The sequence below is a fragment of the Dendropsophus ebraccatus genome, chromosome 2, assembly GCF_027789765.1.
Source record: "Dendropsophus ebraccatus isolate aDenEbr1 chromosome 2, aDenEbr1.pat, whole genome shotgun sequence".
Taxonomy (NCBI): domain Eukaryota; kingdom Metazoa; phylum Chordata; class Amphibia; order Anura; family Hylidae; genus Dendropsophus; species Dendropsophus ebraccatus.
In genome coordinates, this window is record NC_091455.1 from 218,031,041 (window position 1) to 218,050,949 (window position 19,909).

The 19,909-nt window shown below is 54.5% G+C and overlaps 1 protein-coding gene across 1 annotated transcript in view; it reads left to right on the forward strand.

Moving 5' to 3' along the window:
* Nucleotides 1-19,909, forward strand: part of LOC138784235 (SCO-spondin-like) — a 251,800-nt gene that overhangs the window by 113,657 nt on the left and 118,234 nt on the right. Inside the window, exons 62-80 of the mRNA XM_069959741.1 lie at nucleotides 29-281; nucleotides 370-416; nucleotides 2,034-2,204; nucleotides 2,395-2,526; nucleotides 4,050-4,192; nucleotides 4,539-4,633; nucleotides 4,996-5,045; nucleotides 5,817-5,990; nucleotides 6,137-6,307; nucleotides 10,971-11,074; nucleotides 12,757-12,926; nucleotides 13,005-13,051; nucleotides 14,907-15,107; nucleotides 15,182-15,352; nucleotides 16,488-16,685; nucleotides 16,784-16,886; nucleotides 18,820-19,040; nucleotides 19,182-19,331; nucleotides 19,583-19,749. Coding sequence (XP_069815842.1) covers nucleotides 29-281; nucleotides 370-416; nucleotides 2,034-2,204; nucleotides 2,395-2,526; nucleotides 4,050-4,192; nucleotides 4,539-4,633; nucleotides 4,996-5,045; nucleotides 5,817-5,990; nucleotides 6,137-6,307; nucleotides 10,971-11,074; nucleotides 12,757-12,926; nucleotides 13,005-13,051; nucleotides 14,907-15,107; nucleotides 15,182-15,352; nucleotides 16,488-16,685; nucleotides 16,784-16,886; nucleotides 18,820-19,040; nucleotides 19,182-19,331; nucleotides 19,583-19,749 — 2,768 coding nt within the window. The remainder of the gene's footprint in view (nucleotides 1-28; nucleotides 282-369; nucleotides 417-2,033; nucleotides 2,205-2,394; nucleotides 2,527-4,049; nucleotides 4,193-4,538; nucleotides 4,634-4,995; nucleotides 5,046-5,816; nucleotides 5,991-6,136; nucleotides 6,308-10,970; nucleotides 11,075-12,756; nucleotides 12,927-13,004; nucleotides 13,052-14,906; nucleotides 15,108-15,181; nucleotides 15,353-16,487; nucleotides 16,686-16,783; nucleotides 16,887-18,819; nucleotides 19,041-19,181; nucleotides 19,332-19,582; nucleotides 19,750-19,909) is intronic.

Genomic DNA, 19,909 nt, shown 5'->3' on the forward strand with positions numbered 1-19,909 from the left:
TGCTGAGGCTTTGTCCCTGTTCTTTTAGACTCTTGTCCATCAGACATGATTTACCAGACGGTGGAGGAGTGCCGCAGAGGCGGAGGAGCCTGTCCGCGGCTTTGCCTTGACCAGGCTGCATATGTGGAGTGTTCATCTAGCTGCTACGAGGGCTGCTACTGTCCAGAGGGGCTCTTTCTCCAGAATAACAGCTGTGTCCCCCGCACTGAGTGTTTCTGCTACCACCAGGGGGAGCTGCTGCTGGCCGGGGAGACGCGGGCGCTGGACTCCTGTAATAACTGGTCAGTCATGGCCAAGTGCCACATCCTGTTCTTGTGTGTTCTGTGACGTCCACTGGACTCTCAGCCATGTTCTCTTGTCCTCCCCCAGCACGTGTGTCTCCGGAGAGATGATGTGCGGTACTGAGCTCTGTCCAGGTAACCAACACCGATATTATGGAGAAGGCTGCAGGGGCGAAGGGTTCACTAAGTGCCGCCATATTTATTCTCTACAATCTCCAGTCATAGAACAAATTACAGTAACCATACTCCTTACCCAGGCATTACTAAGCCTCCTAGGCCAACCAGCAGGAGTAAGATAGGTCACATGACACGTTCAGTCCAGGCTACTTAGAAACAGGAATGGCCTTCTCAGCCAATCAGCCGGTTAAATGGTTCAGGCCGGGTATATGTGTCTTATTCTCCTCAGGGGTGTTTCAGGCTTTGTAGATGTTTCTCATTCTCCTCGGGGGCGGAACAGGCCGGGTAGATGTGTCTTATTCTCCTCAGGGGTGGTTCAGGCTGGGTTAGGTGTGTCTTATTCTCCTCAGGGGTGGTTCATGCCGGGTAGATGTGTCTTATTCTCCTCAGGCGTGGTTTAGACTGGGTAGATGTGTTTTGTTCTCCTCGGGGGTGGTTTAGGCTGGGTAGATGTGTTTTGTTCTCCTCAGGGGTGGTTCAGGTTGGGTTAGATGTGTCTTATTCTCCTCAGGGGTGGTTCAGGCTGTGTAGATGTCTTATTCTCCTCAGGGGTGGTTTAGACGGGGTAAATGTGTCTCATTCTCCTCAGGGGTGGTTTAGGCTGGGTAGATGTGTCCTATTCTCCTCAGGGGTGGTTCAGGCAGGGTTAGATGTGTCTTATTCTCCTCAGGCGTGGTTTAGGCTGGGTAGATGTGTCCTATTCTCCTCAGGGGTGGTTCAGGCAGGGTTAGATGTGTCTTATTCTCCTCAGGCGTGGTTCAGGCAGGGTTAGATGTGTCTTATTCTCCTCAGGCATGGTTTAGGCTGGGTAGATGTGTCCTATTCTCCTCAGGGGTGGTTCAGGCAGGGTTAGATGTGTCTTATTCTCCTCAGGGGTGGTTCAGGCTGTGTAGATGTCTTATTCTCCTCAGGGGTGGTTTAGGCTGGGTAGATGTGTCCTATTCTCCTCAGGGGTGGTTCAGGCAGGGTTAGATGTATCTTATTCTCCTCAGGGGTGGTTCAGGCTGTGTAGATGTCTTATTCTCCTCAGGGGTGGTTCAGGCAGGGTTAGATGTGTGTTATTCTCCTCAGGCGTGGTTTAGGCTGGGTAGATGTGTTCTATTCTCCTCAGGGGTGGTTCAGGCAGGGTTAGATGTGTCTTATTCTCCTCAGGGGTGGTTTAGGCTGGGTAGATGTGTCTTATTCTCCTCATGCGTGGTTAAGGCTGGGTAGATGTGTTTTGTTCTCCTCATTGGTGGTTCAGGTTGGGTTAGAAGTGTCTTATTCTCCTCAGGGGTGGTTCAGGCTGGGTTAGATGTGTCTTATTCTCCTCAGGGGTGGTTTAGGCTGGGTAAATGTGTCTTATTCTCCTCAGGGGTGGTTTAGGCTAGGTAGATGTGTCTTGTTCTCCTCAGGGGTGGGTCAGATTAGATGCCTATTATAGTTCCTACTCATTGCTCAGAGTGTAGGGATGGATGCCAGGCAGCTAAGGATGACTCCATCCGTCTCTCCTTTCTGTGTTTCTTTTCACAATTCCTGAACGCGCTGTGTGAGCTGATCTGTAACACTGTTCTTTCCTCTTCCCTTCCTATGCAGTGGACTGTGGCTGGAGCAACTGGACACCCTGGAGTTCCTGCAGCCGGACTTGTAACGTGGGGACCAGGCGTCGTTACCGTTCTGGGACCAACCCTACTGCAGCCTTTGGGGGACAGCCTTGTGAGGGCTCCAATGTTGCCATAGAATTTTGCAGTCTTCAGCCCTGTAAAGGTAAAGGTCAACTGAGGGGTCATCACCAGGGTTATGGCCCTCACCGCTCAGTGCTTGACATTGTCATGGCCCCAGCTGTAGTATTGTTTAGGCTCTGTATAGCACTGTTATTGGGGATCAGCTGCCCGTTTTTCTCTTCATATAGCCTCTATATAGCTCTGACATTTTGGGGTGTCTGCTCTATTTCCAGGTGCTCCAGGGAACTGGGGTCCATGGTCAGAATGTTCCGTCCCCTGCGGAGGAGGATACAGAAATCGCAGCAGGGTCAGCATTGTCCTCAGTGGGATTGAGTTCTCCACCTGCAACCTGCGTCCGTGTACTGGTGAGTGCTGTGGGGAGCTTCTCTGGCTGTGGGAGAAGCTCCTCGGGCTATGGGAGAAGCTCCTCTGTCTGTGAGAGAAGCACCATGGGCTGTGGGAGAAGCTTCTTGGGCTGTGGCAGAAGCTCCTCGGGCTGTGGGAGAAGCACCATGGGCTGTGGGAGAAGCACCATAGGCTGTGGGAGAAGCACCATGGGCTGTAGGAGAAGCTTCTCGGGCTGTGGGAGAAGCTCCTCTGTTTGTGAGAGAAGCACCATGGGCTGTGGGAGAAGCTCCTCGGGCTGTGGGAGAAGCTTCTCGGGCTGTGGGAGAAGCTGCTCTGTCTTTGAGAGAAGCTCCTCGGGCTGTGAGAGAAGCTTCTCGGGCTGTGGGAGAAGCTCCTCTGTCTGTAAGAGAAGCACCATGGGCTGTGGGAGAAACTTCTCTGGCTGTGGGAGAAGCTTCTCGGGCTTTGGGAGAAGCTTCTCGGGCTGTGAGAGAAGCACCATGGGCTGTGGGAGAAGCACCATGGGCTGTGGGAGAAGCTTCTCGGGCTGTAGGAGAAGCACCATGGGCTGTGGGAGAAGCTTCTCGGGCTGTGGGAGAAGCACCATGGGCTGTGGGAGAAGCACCATGGGCTGTGGGATAAGCTTTTTGGGCTGTGAGAGAAGCACCATGGGCTGTGGGAAAAGCTTCTCGGGCTGTGGGAGAAGCTTCTCGGGATGTGGGAGAAGCACCATGGGCTGTGGGAGAAGCTCCTCGGGCTGTGGGCGAAGCTTCTCGGGCTGTGGGAGAAGCTCCTCTGTCTGTGAGAGAAGCACCATGGGCTGTGGGAGAAGCTTCTTGGGCTGTGGGAGAAGCTTCTTGGGCTGTGGGAGAAGCTTCTCGGGCTGTGGGAGAAGCTCCTTGGGCTGTGGGAGAAGCACCATGGGCTGTGGGAGAAGCTTCTTGGGCTGTGGGAGAAGCACCATGGGCTGTGGGAGAAGCTTCTCGGGCTGTGGGAGAAGCTCCACGGGCTGTGGGAGAAGCTTCTCGGGCTGTGGGAGAAGCACCATGGGCTGTGGGAGAAGCTCCTCGGGCTGTGGGCGAAGCTTCTCGGGCTGTGGGAGAAGCACCATGGGCTGTGGGAGAAGCTCCTCGGGCTGTGGGCGAAGCTTCTCGGGCTGTGGGAGAAGCTCCTCTGTCTGTGAGAGAAGCACCATGGGCTGTGGGAGAAGCACCATGGGCTGTGGGAGAAGCTTCTCAGGCTGTGGGAGAAGCTCCTCTGTCTGTGAGAGAAGCTCCTTGGGCTGTGGGAGAAGCTCCTTGGGCTGTGGGAGAAGCTTCTTGGGCTGTGGGAGAAGCACCATGGGCTGTGGGAGAAGCTTCTCGGGCTGTGGGAGAAGCTCCTCTGTCTGTGAGAGAAGCTCCACGGGCTGTGGGAGAAGCTTCTCAGGCTGTGGGAGAAGCTTTTTGGGCTGTGGGAGAAGATCCTCAGGTTTTGATAAGACTCTGAGATGCTCCTTGTGTTTTAGGAGATGTTCTCAGGTGTAATGTTCTTCTTACAGGGGAGGAGCCTGGGATCTGCCCAGATGGTAAAGTATGGAGGGAGTGCGCTGAGGGCCCCTCATCCTGTGCCGACCTGGACAGCCAAGACCTCAACAGAACCTGTCAGTCGGGCTGTTACTGCCGGGAGGGGGAGGTGTTATTGGTAAGTGACATCACATGGAGCAGACCCTGATGTTGGTCTCACCTCCCCTATGAATGGTCTCATGTAGGGCTCTACAGGAATCTGTGGAAACACGAACCATAGATGATCCAGATGCTGCCAGATGTAGCCCCCACACACCTACAGCTAATTTACTAAAGGACAACCATTAAAAATGTAAAATTTCCTAAAAAAAAAAACTATTACACAACCTTCGGTTAAAACCCCATGACTTCCCGAATGTAGAGGGTGTCACCAGCTTTACCTCCAGAGCTGCACTCACAGTTCCTCACAGTGTTGTGTGTGCTGTCCATCCTGTCTATAGTAACATGACACCTCTGTCTCATAGAACAATCGTTGTGTGGCCCCCAACGACTGCCCCTGCACCGAGGACGGGGCCTGGTACGAGCCCGGAGACACCGTACTGAGAGACTGCAATAACTGGTGAGTGGTAGTGTGGAGGCTGGATGGAGCGGGTCAGCGGGGAAGGGTGGATGGAGGGAGGTCAGGGGGCGGATGGAGGGAGGGAGGTCAGGGGGCGGAGGGTGAATGGAGGGAGGAAGGTCAGGGGGTGGAAGGAGGTCGGGAGGTCAGCGGGAGGGTGGATGGAGGAAGGTCGGGGGCGGAGGGTGGATGGAGGGAGGTCAGGGGCGGAGGGTGGATGGAGGGAGGTCGGGGGCAGAGGGTGAATGGAGGGAGGTCAGGGGGCAGAAGGTGGATGGAGGTAAGTCAGGATGCGGAGGGAGGAGACACTTTTGGTTGATGTCTCTGTGGTCACATGGCGCTCATGTCTTTTTTTTCCTCAGCACGTGTCTGTTTGGCCGGATCACTAACTGCTCGCAGTGGACCTGTGACGGTAAGAACCTGACTGTGGTTTGGGCCTCATTCTCCTCCTCTCCGTTTGGAGCAGAGACCAAGACATTCCATCACCTGGACTCCTTTATGTCTGAGATGCTGTAAATCTTTTCTGAGGACTCTGGTGATCACCATCAGCCCAGTATCAGTGTCCTCCATCAGCGCAGTGCCAGTGGCTTCCATCAGCCCAGTACCAGTGGCCTTTATCATCCCAGTAACAGTGTCCTCCATCAGCCCAGTAGCTGTGGCCTAAATTATCCCTGTACCCATTGACCTACATCAGCCAAGTAGCTGTGGCCTCCATCATCCCAGTAGCGGTGTCCTCCGTCAGCATAGTACTGATGGCCTTCATCAGACCAGTATTGGTGGCCTCCTCCAGCCCATTATTGGTGGCCTCCTCCAGCTCAGTACCGGTGGCTTCCTCCAGCCCAGTATTGGTGACCTCCATCAGCCCAGTATTGGTGGCCTCCATCAGCCCAGTAGTGGAGGTCTCCATTAACCCAGTATTGGTGGCCCCCTCCAGCCTAGTACTACTGGCATCCTCCAGCCCAGTACCGGTGGCCCCCTCCAGCCCAGTACCGGTGGCCCCCTCCAGCCCAGTACCAGTGGCCCCCTCCAGCCCATTATTGGTGGCCTCCTCCAGCCCAGTATTGGTGGCCTCCATCAGCCCAGTACTGGTGGCCTCCACCAGCCCAGTATTGGTGGCCTCCTCCAGCCCAGTACCGGTGGCCTCCTCCATGTGTCCCCCTCATGTCTTGTTCTCTCCTCACAGCTGTAGATGGGAGCTGGTCTTCGTGGACCCCCTGGAGTGAGTGTTCTGCATCGTGCAGGGGAGGCTTTCAGAGACGTTACCGATTCTGCTCGAAGCCTCCTCCTTCTGGCGATGGGCGACCCTGTGAAGGTCCGGATCACGAGGAGCAGCCCTGCAGCCTGGAGCCCTGTCCCGGTGAGAACGTAGAATGACCCACCCAGTACCTGAGGACCCCCAGTGTCATGTGACCCCATGTGTCGTCACTCCGGGCAGTGGTGGTCTTGGTTTCGCTGGTCCCCCCCCCCCCCCTTCCTCTCTGATTCACATAAAACTTTTTACAGAAACTGGGAACTGGAGTGTGTGGAGCGACTGGACGGATTGTACTAAGAGCTGTGGAGGAGGGGTGAGACTGCGCAGCCGGACCTGCACCAATCCAACACCCTCTGGGGGCGAAGATTACTGTGAGGGGCCCAGCACCGAGATGGAAGCTTGTCAGCTGCTACCATGCCCTGGTAAGATGACACGGTGACCATCACACCCGTCACCACCCGTACAACCATGTCACACCCGTCACCACCAGTACAACCATGTCACACCCTTACACCCACATCACACCCGTCACCACCCGTACAACCATGCCACACCCATCACCACTCATACACCCACATCACACCCGTGACACCCGACACCACCCGTACAACCACATAATACTTAAACCACCCATACACCCGTCACCACCCGTACACCCAATACCACCCGCACACCCACATCACACCTGTCACCACCCGTACAACCATTTCACACCTGCCACCACCCGTACAACCATGTCACACCCATCACCACTTGTACACCCACATCAGACCCGTGACACCTGACACCACCCGTACACCCACATAACACTCGAACAACCCGTACACCCAAAACCACCCGTACACCCAACCCCACCCATACACCCACATCACACCCGTCACCACCCGTACGCCCACATCACACCCGACACTGCCCGTACACCCACATCACACCCGACACTGCCCGTACACCCACATCACACCTAAAACCACCCGTACACCCACATTACACTCGAACCACCCGTACACCCAACCCCACCCATACACCCACATCACACCCGTCACCACCCGTACGCCCACATCACACCCGACACTGCCCGTACACCCACATCACACTCAAAACCACCCGTACACCCACATCACACTCGAACCACCCGTACACACGAAACCACCCGTACACCCAACACCACATCACACCCGTCACCATCCGTACGACCACATCACACCTGTCACCATCCGTAAGCCCACATCACACCCGACACTGCCGTACACCCACATCACACCCGACACCACCTGTACACCCACATCACAACCGACAACACCCATACACCCACATTGTACCCGAACCACCTGTACACCCACATCCAAATCGCACCCGAACCACCTGTACACCCACATCACACCTGTACACCTAACACTACCCACATCACCCACGATACCACCCGTACACCTACATCACACCCGACACCACCCGTACACCCACATCACATCCATCACACCCGACACCACCCGTACACCCACATCACATCCATTACACCCATCACCACCCGTACACCCACATCACACTCGAACCACCCGTACACCCAAATCCCATCCATCACACCCGTCACCACCTGTGCACCCACATCACATCCATCACACCCATCACCACCCGTACACCCACATCACATCCATCACACCTGTCACCACCTGTACACCCACATAACACCCGACACCACCCGTACACCCACATCACATCCATCACACCTGTCACCACCTGTACACCCACATAACACCCGACACCACCCGTACACCCACATCACACCCGTCACCACCTGTGCACCCACATCACATCCATCACACCCATCACCACCCGTACACCCACATCACATCCATCACACCTGTCACCACCTGTACACCCACATAACACCCGACACCACCCGTACACCCACATCACACCCGTCACCACCTGTACACCCACATCACATCCATCACACCCGTCACCACCTGTACACCCACATCACATCCATCACACCCGTCACCACCCGTACACCCACATGACATCCATTACACCCATCACCACCCGTACACCCACATCACAGTCAAACCACCCGTACACCCACATCACATCCGACACCACCCGTACACTCACATGACACCCGACACCACCCGTACACCCATATCACATCCATCACACCCGTCACCACCTGTACACCCACATCACACCCGACACCACCCGTACACCTGCAGTGTCCCAGTACAAAAGGTTCTTTTCCATATATATATGTATACCTGTATTCCATTTGTTTTTGTACTGGAAAGGGTTAATGGCCACTGCAAAGAGCTCAGCTTATGTTGCCCCCCAGTGTTCAAGTTTGGTATCATCCTCTGTATTCCTCATATTCTCCTATGTGTATTAATTTGCCTATTTTTCTGTGCTTGTCACATGGTGTGGTGATGCAAACGGCCTAGTGTCACGTGACTTTTCCCGGCTGCCATAGCAACCCCAATAGCGGTGGAGCTTTTGGCTGGGGTCAGTTAGTCACTCCCCTTCTAGTTGGTTGTTCTCCCTCTACCTTCAAGAGGGAAGGATGTGTTCTCTGCTGCTCCTCAGGGAGATCCTAGTGTGATCCTCTCCACTACCTCAGAGACAGATTCCGGTCCAGTCCAGACCAGTCTCATCCTTAAGACCCTTACTTCACCTCAAGATCTGGGTACATTTCTCAAGTCGCTATCTTCATCTCATCGCTAACAGCAAGTATTCTCCTCAGTATCGTCATACCCAGCATCATTCTCAGGGAACTACTACCCTCATCCTCCTTTAAGATTTCTCTCAACCAAAGTGACACTACCACACTACGGCCTATTGCAGCATCACCCATCTCCTCAGTTGTATTTAAGTTAGTCTATCACTTGTTGCATCCAGAGACTGTTGTTATTGACAAATTCCGTGTTAATAAACGTACAACTCCCGTTGTTTCTGAACCCTGGCACTGGTCTAGTTATTGGTGCCTTGACTAAGGACAACGAAGAATTGCTCGGGCCCCGCATGGTCAGGTTCCCGTGGGTTAGTCACCTCCCCTCGTGCCAATACCGTGACCATAACATCTGGCAAGTGGCAACCCGGGTCCTACCTACCACTACCAACAACTACTGCTGTCCCCAGCGGGTCACCCCATGAAAAGTGGCGTCACGAACAGGATACAAACTACGTTGTGCCTGCTCCAAGTATCCCTGAAGGTGCACTACAACTCTCAGAAAGACTTTGCCTAAGGTGGTGTTGCTAAATTTGACGGTTTGCTGTATTATCATTGGATTTGTAAATGTGCCCAGCGATCTCTTTGTGGCCCTCCCATGGGGCCTACTGCCTTGGAATTACTTGCTGCGCCATACCCCAGAGAGGAAGGGGTTAACTGCAGCGGGAATCGCCAGGCCCCATAGACTTTGCTGCCGGCCCCGCTGATTGGCCACCCGAGCTCGCTGACGTCATAGTTGCTGGGCAGATTAGAGAACCGAGCTTGGAGTCCTGTCGCTCCTCCTGAAAAGCCCACCAGTGCGCAGCAAGATGGCGACCCACGAGGAGCACCTGTCTGCAGCTGCAGCGCCTGTGATGCCTGAACTGCCTGAGAGCCTGCCTCCGTTAGATCCTGCATGCCTGCTAGCGCCGCTACCCTCCGACAGCGACACCAGTTGGGGCTCTACTCCGTCGAACGGCGAAAGTCTTAGCCGGGCTTCCTCGCCGGCCTCTGCCCATCCAGACGAGGGGACTGTTTCCAATGCCAGCGTCTCACCGGGACCCGTGGTAGGTAGGACCCGGGTTGCCACTTGATGTTATGGTCACGGTATTGGCACGAGGGGAGGTGACTAACCCACGGGAACCTGACCATGCGGGGCCCGAGCAATTCTTCGTTGTCCTTAGTCAAGGCACCAATAACTAGACCAATGCCAGGGTTCAGAAACAACGGGAGTTGTACGTTTATTAACACGGAATTTGTCAATAACAACAGTCTCTGGATGCAACAAGTGATAGACTAACTTAAATACAACTGAGGAGATGGGTGATGCTGCAATAGGCCGTAGTGTGGTAGTGTCACTTTGGTTGAGAGAAATCTTAAAGGAGGATGAGGGTAGTACTTCCCTGAGAATGATGCTGGGTATGACGATACTGAGGAGAATACTTGCTGTTAGCGATGAGATGAAGATAGCGACTTGAGAAATGTACCCAGATCTTGAGGTGAAGTAAGGGTCTTGAGGATGAGACTGGTCTGGACTGGACCGGAATCTGTCTCTGAGGTAGTGGAGAGGATCACACTAGGATCTCCCTGAGGAGCAGCAGAGAACACGTCCTTCCCTCTTGAAGGTAGAGGGAGAACAACCAACTAGAAGGGGAGTGACTAACTGACCCCAGCCAAAAGCTCCACCGCTATTGGGGTTGCTATGGCAGCCGGGACCCACATCACATCCAACACCACCCGTACACCCACATCCCACCCGACACCACACCCGACACCCACATCACACCCGACACCACCCCCGACACCACCCGTACACCCACATCACACCCGACACCACCCGTACACCCACATCACACCCGACACCACCCCTACACCCACATCACACCCGACACCACCCCTACACCCACATCACACCCGACACCACCCCTACACCCACATCACACCCGACACCACCCCTACACCCACATCACACCCGACACCCACATCACACCCGACACCACCCGTACACCCACATCACACCCGACACCACCCGTACACCCACATCACACCCGACACCACCCCTACACCCACATTACACCCGACACCACCCGTACACCCGACACCACCCGTACACCCACATCACACCCGACACCAACCGTACACCCACATCACACCCGACACCAACCGTGCACCCACATCACACCCGACACCACCCCTACACCTATATCACACCCGACACCAACCGTGCACCCACATCACACCCGACACTACCCGTACACCCACATCACACCCGACACCAACCGTGCACCCACATCACACCCGACACTACCCGTACACCCACATCACACCCGACACCACATCACACCCGACAACACTTGTATGTACTATGTCACATGACTGATATTTCATTCCAGAGTCACCTTCTCCTACATCAAACTGCTCGGCCATCACAGGTTCCATGTACAGCAGCTGCACCCCGGCCTGTCCCAGGTCATGTGATGAGGTGATAATCACTCAGGTGAGCTCCTGGGGTCAGGGAGGATGATGGGAGTGATGATACACTGTGTGTGATAGGAGATTAGAGTGTCAGCTCCTGGGGTCAGGGAGGATGATGGGAGTGATGATACACTGTGTGTGATAGGAGAGAGTGTCAGCTCCTGGGGTCAGGGAGGATGATGGGAGTGATGATACACTGTGTGTGATAAGAGATTAGAGTGTCAGCTCCTGGGGTCAGAGATGATGGGAGTGATGATACACTGTGTGTGATAGGAGATTAGAGTGTCAGCTCCTGGGGTCAGGGAGGATGATGGGAGTGATGATACACTGTGTGTGATAGGAGAGAGTGTCAGCTCCTGGGGTCAGGGAGGATGATGGGAGTGATGATACACTGTGTGTGATAAGAGATTAGAGTGTCAGCTCCTGGGGTCAGAGAGGATGATGGGAGTGATGATACACTGTGTGTTATAGGAGATTAGAGTGTCAGCTCCTGGGGTCAGGGAGGATGATGGGAGTGATGATACACTGTGTGATAGGGGATTAGAGTGTCAGCTCCTGGGGTCAGAGAGGATGATGGGAGTGATGATACACTGTGTGTGATAGGAGAGAGTGTCAGCTCCTGGGGTCAGGGAGGATGATGGGAGTGATGATACACTGTGTGTGATAAGAGATTAGAGTGTCAGCTCCTGGGGTCAGAGAGGATGATGGGAGTGATGATACACTGTGTGAAGAAATGTATCAGCCGCAGCAGGCTTTTAGGACCATGGGGGGTCCCGGCTTGGATAGGGCGCAGATGTCCAGTAACCACAGATTGAAGCGGTTATATCATGGAAGGGGAATTTATTAACATCACGACGCGTTTCGGCCGCCAAGTATAAGGTGGCCTTTCTCAAGTGGTACCACTTGAGAAAAGCCACCTTATACTTGGCGGCCGAAACGCGTCGTGATGTTAATAAATTCCCCTTCCATGATATAACCGCTTCAATCTGTGGTTACTGGACATCTGCGCCCTATCCAAGCCGGGACCCCCCATGGTCCTAAAAGCCTGCTGCGGCTGATACATTTCTTCTGACTGTACGACTCCCTTGGACGTACCCCGGCAGGAGCTGCGGTGTCCTACCCTGTACGCCTGATATAGAGTTGTGCCTATAGCCTAGCACAACTCAACTAGGTGAGTGTAACACTGTTCCCTCTGTGTCTACCACTCTGGCCATCTTTTATTGCACCAGGAGGCGCCCCCACCTCTCCCCTTCTTCTCTCTGATACACTGTGTGTTATAGGAGATTAGAGTGTCAGCTCCTGGGGTCAGGGAGGAGGATGATGGGAGTGATGATACACTGTGTGTGATAGGAGATCAGAGTGTCAGCTCCTGGGGTCAGAGATGATGGGAGTGATGATACACTGTGTGTGATAAGAGATTAGAGTGTCAGCTCCTGGGGTCAGGGAGGATGATGGGAGTGATGATACACTGTGTGTTATAGGAGATTAGAGTGTCAGCTCCTGGGGTCAGGGAGGATGATGGGAGTAATGATACACTGTGTGTGATAGGAGATTAGAGTGTCAGCTCCTGGGGTCAGGGAGTATGGGAGTGATGATACACTGTGTGTGATAGGAGATTAGAGTGTCAGCTCCTGGGGTCGGGGATGATGGGGGTGATACACCTTCTCATTATATAATGGCATCATCATTAACCCTTTCCTGCAGCAATGCTCGGAGCGCTGCCTGCCTGGCTGTCACTGCCCCCCGGGGAAGCTGCTGGCTGCCAATGGCTCCTCGTGTGTAGATCCGGAGGACTGTACCTGCCTGGACCTGGTGACCGGAGAGCGACGCCTCCCGGGAGAGACAGTGCCCCTGGGGGATGGGTGTAATAACTGGTGAGACCCCCTTCACTAGGTGACATGAGCCCCTGGGGCCCCTATAATCCGTCTAACCACTGTCTGATGTCTCTGCAGCACCTGTGTGAGCGGCACCATGAGCTGCACCAGCGCTGTGTGTGCCGGTGAGTATGGGGGACCCGGGGACAGACAGTACTGTGACCTCCAGGAAGGACCGGACCCAGGGACAGAGAGTACTGTGACCTCCAGGGAGGACCGGACCAGGGGACAGACAGTACTGTGACCTCCAGGGAGGACCGGACCCGGGGACAGACAGTACTGTGACCTCCAGGGAGGACCGGACCAGGGGACAGACAGTACTGTGACCTCCAGGGAGGACCGGACCCGGGGACAGACAGTACTGTGACCTCCAGGGAGGATCGGACCCGGGGACAGACAGTACTGTGACCTCCAGGAAGGACCGGACCCGGGGACAGAGAGTACTGTGACCTCCAGGAAGGACCGGACCCGGGGACAGAGAGTACTGTGACCTCCAGGGAGGACCGGACCCAGGGACAGAGAGTACTGTGACCTCCAGGGAGGACCGGACCCGGGGACAGACAGTACTGTGACCTCCAGGGAGGACCGGACCCGGGGACAGAGAGTACTGTGACCTCCAGGGAGGACCGGACCCGGGGACAGACAGTACTGTGACCTCCAGGGAGGACCGGACCCGGGGACAGACAGTACTGTAACCTCCAGGGAGGACCGGACCCGGGGACAGACAGTGCGATGCCCCAGGCCCCTAGGGGCCACTCCGCAGTATAGATGGTGCTAACAGGCAGCTGTAGGGTATAGGGTTGTCACGGTGTAGGCACGAGGGTGATACAGCTGAGAACCGGGCTCCTGACCATGCGGGAATACTGGGCATGCGATTCTTCGTTGTCCTTAGTCAGGGCACCAATGATCACACCAATGCCAAGGTTCAGAAACAACGGTAGTTGTGTGTTTATTGTAACGGTGGTAACTAGTAGCAACAGTCTCTCCGGATGCAACCGGGAATAAGGCAATCTTGGATAAAGCAGAGTAATGGGTGATGCTGCAATAGGCTGTGAGAGTAGCGTGCTGAATGATGGGAGTAGTAGTGATACTGAAGTTGAGATGCTGGGTGGAATGAGACTTGAATGAGATACTTGCTGATGATGATTTGAGAAGATGATGATGAGAGGAACTGAAGAATGACTGAAGAATCGACACCCAGATGAGAATCTTGAGACTTGAGACAGGAACACAGCCAGCGGACTGGAGCAGCAGAGCACACGCAGGCCTCTCTCTTAGCAGGGAGAGAGAACAGACACAGAACTTGTCTCCTGAAGGTGGAGGACAAGACTGAGGTAGAACAGGAAGTCACATGGTAACCCCAGCCAAAGCTCCATGACCATTGGAGTTACCATGGAAGCAGGGCACAGTCACGTGACATCCAGCCATTGCATCATCACACCATTAGGCATATACAGAGAAATATACATGAGAAGTACCAGACTTGAACACTGGGAGGCGACATAATACCATTAGGCACTGATACCTGAATAGATATACAAGAAGTGAATGGAATAGCAGACCTGAATACTGAGAAGGGTAACACAATACACGCAGTTTGCAGTGAGCCATAGCTTTCCAGAACAGAACTGGTTATAATACAAGTGTGACCATGAGAAGGGCTGTTCTGGGACACTGCAACAGTACTGTGACCTCCAGGGAGGACCGGACCCAGGGACAGACAGTACTGTGACCTCCAGGGAGGACTGGACCCGGGGGCAGACAGTACTGCGACTTCCAGGGAGGACCGGACTCAGGGACAGACAGTGCTGTGACCTTCAGGGAGGACCGGACCCAGGGACAGACAGTACTGTGACCTCCAGGGAGGACCGGACCCGGGGACAGACAGTACTGTGACCTCCAGGGGGGGGCCAGACCCAGGGACAGACAGGGGCGCCATTCCCTGCCTGCACATAGATGACACGTATTCCCCATGTGTAGTGGCCGGCAGCTGGTGTGAGTGGTCGGAGTGGACGCCCTGCTCCCGGACATGCGGCACTGAGGTGGTAATCCGGTACCGGAGCTGCGCCTGCCCCAGACCCCGCGGGAGTGGAGAGGAGTGTGAGAACATCCAGCAGTACTATGGTGACATCGGGGTCCAGCTGGAGCGCCGGGAGTGTCCGCACCCCTCCTTCTGTCCAGGTAATCGGCATGAGAGGATATCCCCTCAGCTGGGGGCTCCAGGCCGCATGTAACCACCAGTCATCTCTCCACAGTCAATGGTATTTGGGGTCCTTGGAGCCCGTGGTCGTATTGTGACGCCTGTTCCGGAGACTCTGTGAGGAGCAGGCAGTGTAATAACCCCCCAGCACGCTTTGGGGGTTCACCATGTGCAGGAGAGTCCCAACAGAGCCAGGCCTGCCGAGACAACAGCACCCGCTGCTCAGGTAAGGGAAGTGGACTCCATCAGCTCTGCAGACTCCGGGGTCCCGGGGTGGACTCCCTAGTGAGATCATCTCTGTGTAGAGTCCTGGGTCCCAGGGTGGACTCCCTAGTGATGTCAGTTCTGCAGGGTCCTAAGGTCCCGGGGTGGACTCCATAGTGAGATCAGCTCTGTGTAGAGTCCGGGGTCCCAGGGTGGACTCCATAATGATGTCAGCTCTGCAGAGTCCGGGGTCCCGGGGTGGACTCCATAGTGAGATCAGCTCTGTGTAGAGTCCGGGGTCCCGGGGTGGACTCCATAGTGAGATCAGCTCTGTGTAGAGTCCAGGGTCCCAGGGTGGACTCCATAATGATGTCAGCTCTGCAGAGTCCGGGGTCCCGGGGTGGACTCCATAGTGAGATCAGCTCTGTGTAGAGTCCGGGGTCCCGGGGTGGACTCCATAGTGAGATCAGCTCTGTGTAGAGTCCAGGGTCCCAGGGTGGACTCCATAATGATGTCAGCTCTGCAGAGTCCAGGGTCCCAGGGTGGACTCCATAATGATGTCAGCTCTGCAGAGTCCGGGGTCCCAGGGTGGACTCCATAATGATGTCAGCTCTGCAGAGTCCGGGGTCCCGGGGTGGACTCCATAGTGAGATCAGCTCTGCAGAGTCCGGGGTCCCGGGGTGGACTCCATAATGATGTCAGCTCTGCAGAGTCCAGGGTCCCGGGGTGGACTCCATAATGATGTCAGCTCTGCAGAGTCCGGGGTCCTGGGGTGGACTCCATAGTGAGATCAGGTCTGTGTAGAGTCCAGGGTCTCAGGGTGGACTCCATAGTGAGATCAGCTCTGCAGAGTCCGGGGTCCAGGGGTGGACTCCATAGTGAAATCAGCTCTGTGTAGAGTCCTGAGTCCCGGGGTGGACTCCATAGTGAGATCAGGTCTGTGTAGAGTCCAGGGTCTCAGGGTGGACTCCATAATGATGTCAGCTCTCCGTAGAGTCCGGGGTCCCGGGGTGGACTCCATAGTGATGTCAGCTCTCCGTAGATTCCGGGGTCCTGGGGTGGACTCCATAGTGAGATCAGCTCTGTGTAGAGTCCTGGGTCCCGGGGTGGAGCGCCTTCCTGCTTGTAGACATGACGGTATCTTGTCTCCCGCACAGAGTGTGGCCGAGGCTTGGTGGAGCTCCCCTGTGGTAAGCTTTGTCCCCGATCCTGTGACGATCTTCATGGAGAACGGGTGTGCCTGGACAGTCAGGAGTGCCAGCCGTCATGTGGATGTCCTGAGGGACGGCTCCTGCAGGACGGGGAGTGTGTGGTCCCTGGTGACTGTAGATGTAGATACCAGAACCAGACTCTGGGTAAGTTCAGTGTGGTGGGAGGACGGGGACGATCACAATACCATCCTGAGCCCCCCAGGATTCAGTAACCCACGTCCATCCTCATCTTCACTTCACAGGATCATCGGAGTCCATGGTTGGTGCCAGTTCTGCCTGGTCTGGTCCCATCCAGTGGGAATATGTGCAGCCTGGAGAGGTGGTGACCGGTCCCTGCCAGAACTGGTGAGTGTCCGGTGTAGAGGTGGCGGTAGGCCGTTGTGGTGATGGGGGTGACTGTATTTATCACTGTGCTGCACGTTGTACCATGTTTAGGGAGACATCAGGATCTGGTCCTCAGGACTTGCTGCTACTAGTGGTGCACTCCAAAGCAGTAAATCCAATGTAATAAAAAAACTTCAGAGTGAATAGTGGAGGCACTCACCGATTGTAGCAAAATAAATACACTTTATTCCTTCATATAGCAAACCGGCGAATAGCGGATGAGTGACAGACTAAACAGCTGTTTCTCACGTCAATGCGTGCTTGATCACAGCCCAGGGCTGTGATCAGGGCTGTGATCAAGGGCTGTGATCAGGGCTGTGATCAAGGGCTGTGATCAGGGCTGTGATCAAGGGCTGTGATCAGGGCTGTGATCAGGGCTGTGATTAAGGGCTGTGATCAAGGGCTGTGATCAAGGGCTGTGATCAGGGCTGTGATCAAGGGCTGTGATCAAGGGCTGTGATCAAGGGCTGTGATCAAGGGCTGTGATCAAGGGCTGTGACAAGGGCTGTGATCAAGGGCTGTGATCAAGGGCTGTGATCAGGGCTGTGATCAAGGGCTGTGATCAAGGGCTGTGATCAAGGGCTGTGATCAGGGCTGTGATCAAGGGCTGTGATCAAGGGCTGTGATCAAGGGCTGTGATCAAGGGCTGTGATCAGGGCTGTGATCAAGGGCTGTGATCAAGGGCTGTGATCAGGGCTGTGATCAAGGGCTGTGATCAAGGGCTGTGATCAAGGGCTGTGATCAAGGGCTGTGATCAGGGCTGTGATCAAGGGCTGTGATCAAGGGCTGTGATCAAGGGCTGTGATCAAGGGCTGTGATCAAGGGCTGTGATCAAGGGCTGTGATCAGGGCTGTGATCAAGGGCTGTGATCAAGGGCTGTGATCAAGGGCTGTGATCAAGCACGCATTGGCGTGAGAAACAGCTGTTAGTCTCTCACTCATCCGCCATCCACCTTTTTGCTATATGAAGGAATAAAGTGTATTTATTTTGCTACAATCGGTGAGTGCCTCCACTATTCACTCTGAAGTTTTTTTTTAACAGACACGTCAACACCTTTCCTCCTGGTTGCTTATTTCCCGTCTGTATTATTTACCAAGATGTTTGCAGAATTTTGCCACGTCCATTTTCTATAAGACACGCCCCTACCCAGGCCACGCCCCCTTGTCTGTAAGCCACAACCATTCCACTTGTTACTCTTGTGACTCCATTACTTCAGAGCTGAGCTCCTGACTCCATCTCTTCAGAGCTAAGCTTGTGACTCCATGACTTCAAAACTGAAGTTGTGACTCCATCACTTCAGAGCTGAGGTTGTGACTCCATTACTTCAGAGCTGAGCTTGTGACTCCATCAGTTCAGGGATAAGCTTGTGACAACATCACTTCAGAGCTGAGCTCCTGATTCCAACACTTTAGGGCTAAGCTCCATCACTTCAGAGCTGAGCTCCTGATTCCAACACTTTAGGGCTAAGCTCCATCACTTCAGAGCTGAGCTTGTGACTCCATCACTTCAGAGCTGAGCTTGTGACTCCATCACTTCAGAGCTGAACTTGTGACTCCATCACTTCAGAGCTGAGCTTGTGACTCCATCACTTCAGAGCTGAACTTGTGACTCCATCACTTCAGAGCTGAGCTTGTGACTCCATCACATCAGAGATGAGCTTGTGACTCCATCACATCAGAGATGAGCTCAAGACTCCATCACTTCAGAGCTGAACTTGAGACTTCATCACTTCAGGGCTAAGCTCCATCACATCAGAGCTGAGCTTGAGACTCCATCACTTCAGGGCTAAGCTCCATCACTTCAGAGCTGAGCTTGTTTGGCATCGTCAGGGGGTTGGTGGTAAGTCTACACGTCCATCACTACTGGTTAGTAAATCAATAATATTGCCTTCCAGCACTTGTTCTGATGGTCTCCTGCTGTGTACCCTGGACCCTCAGTGTCGTCTGGATGGTGACTGGGGAACATGGACATCCTGGTCTTCATGTTCTGCAAGCTGTGGAGAAGGAACCCAGACCCGGTCCAGACAGTGTGACCGACCTGCACCCCAGAATGGTGGACGTCATTGTGTGGGGGATCACAGGCAGAGAAGACCCTGCCGGGGCCCTGCCTGTCCAGGTACGTGCAGCACTGATGTGGTGTGACTCTCCTCCGGGTCACTTGTCCAGGATTCTGCTCCACCTGCTGATGATGTCCACTACTTCAGATAGCTGTGTTTCTATCAGGTGTCACCACCTGTATTGTGTCTTGTGGTTACAGAGCTGGATCCGTGGAGTGAGTGGTCCTCATGGTCCCCATGCAGCATGACCTGTGGAGGAGGAGAACAGATACGGGTCCGGGAGTGTCGGTACCATGAATGTGAAGGAAAAGCCATTCAGAGCCGCATGTGTAACAACCACGTGTGTCTAGGTAAAGTAGTCCACTCGAGCAATGATGTAGGTAGAAGAGTGCTGCAGAAACTCGGGGCCTCAGCATACAGGGATGGGTACAGCCATAGTCATGTTCCCCATTGGGTATCGTGGGGATCCTGTGTAGGAGCCTGATATAGTTCCCTATAGATCCATACACTGCCCCCTTGTTCCCAGCTCTTTCCAGGTTCCGTCCAGTCTTGCGGTTCTTGCTTATTATGATATCAGTTTCTCCTTCCTCGTCTTCCCCAGATATCGGCTGTCCCTTGGACCGTCAGTACCGGGAGTGCGGGAAGGACGATAGCTGCCCGTACAGTTGTGCTCACCTGACCCAGCAGGTGGAGTGCTTCCCGGATGACTGTGAAGAGGGTTGTCACTGTCCGCTGGGCACCTACTTCCACAATGGCTCCTGTGTAACGGTCAGACATCTCTGTATATACACTGATGTCTCATGTTTGTGTGTATTGTCCTCAGGTGCTTGCAGTCAGTGAATGTGAACCTGCCATGTTTGCTTCCTGGTCATGTGATGTTCACTTCACTGGTTACAAAGCTGTCTGTGCTCACCATGTGACAAGGACC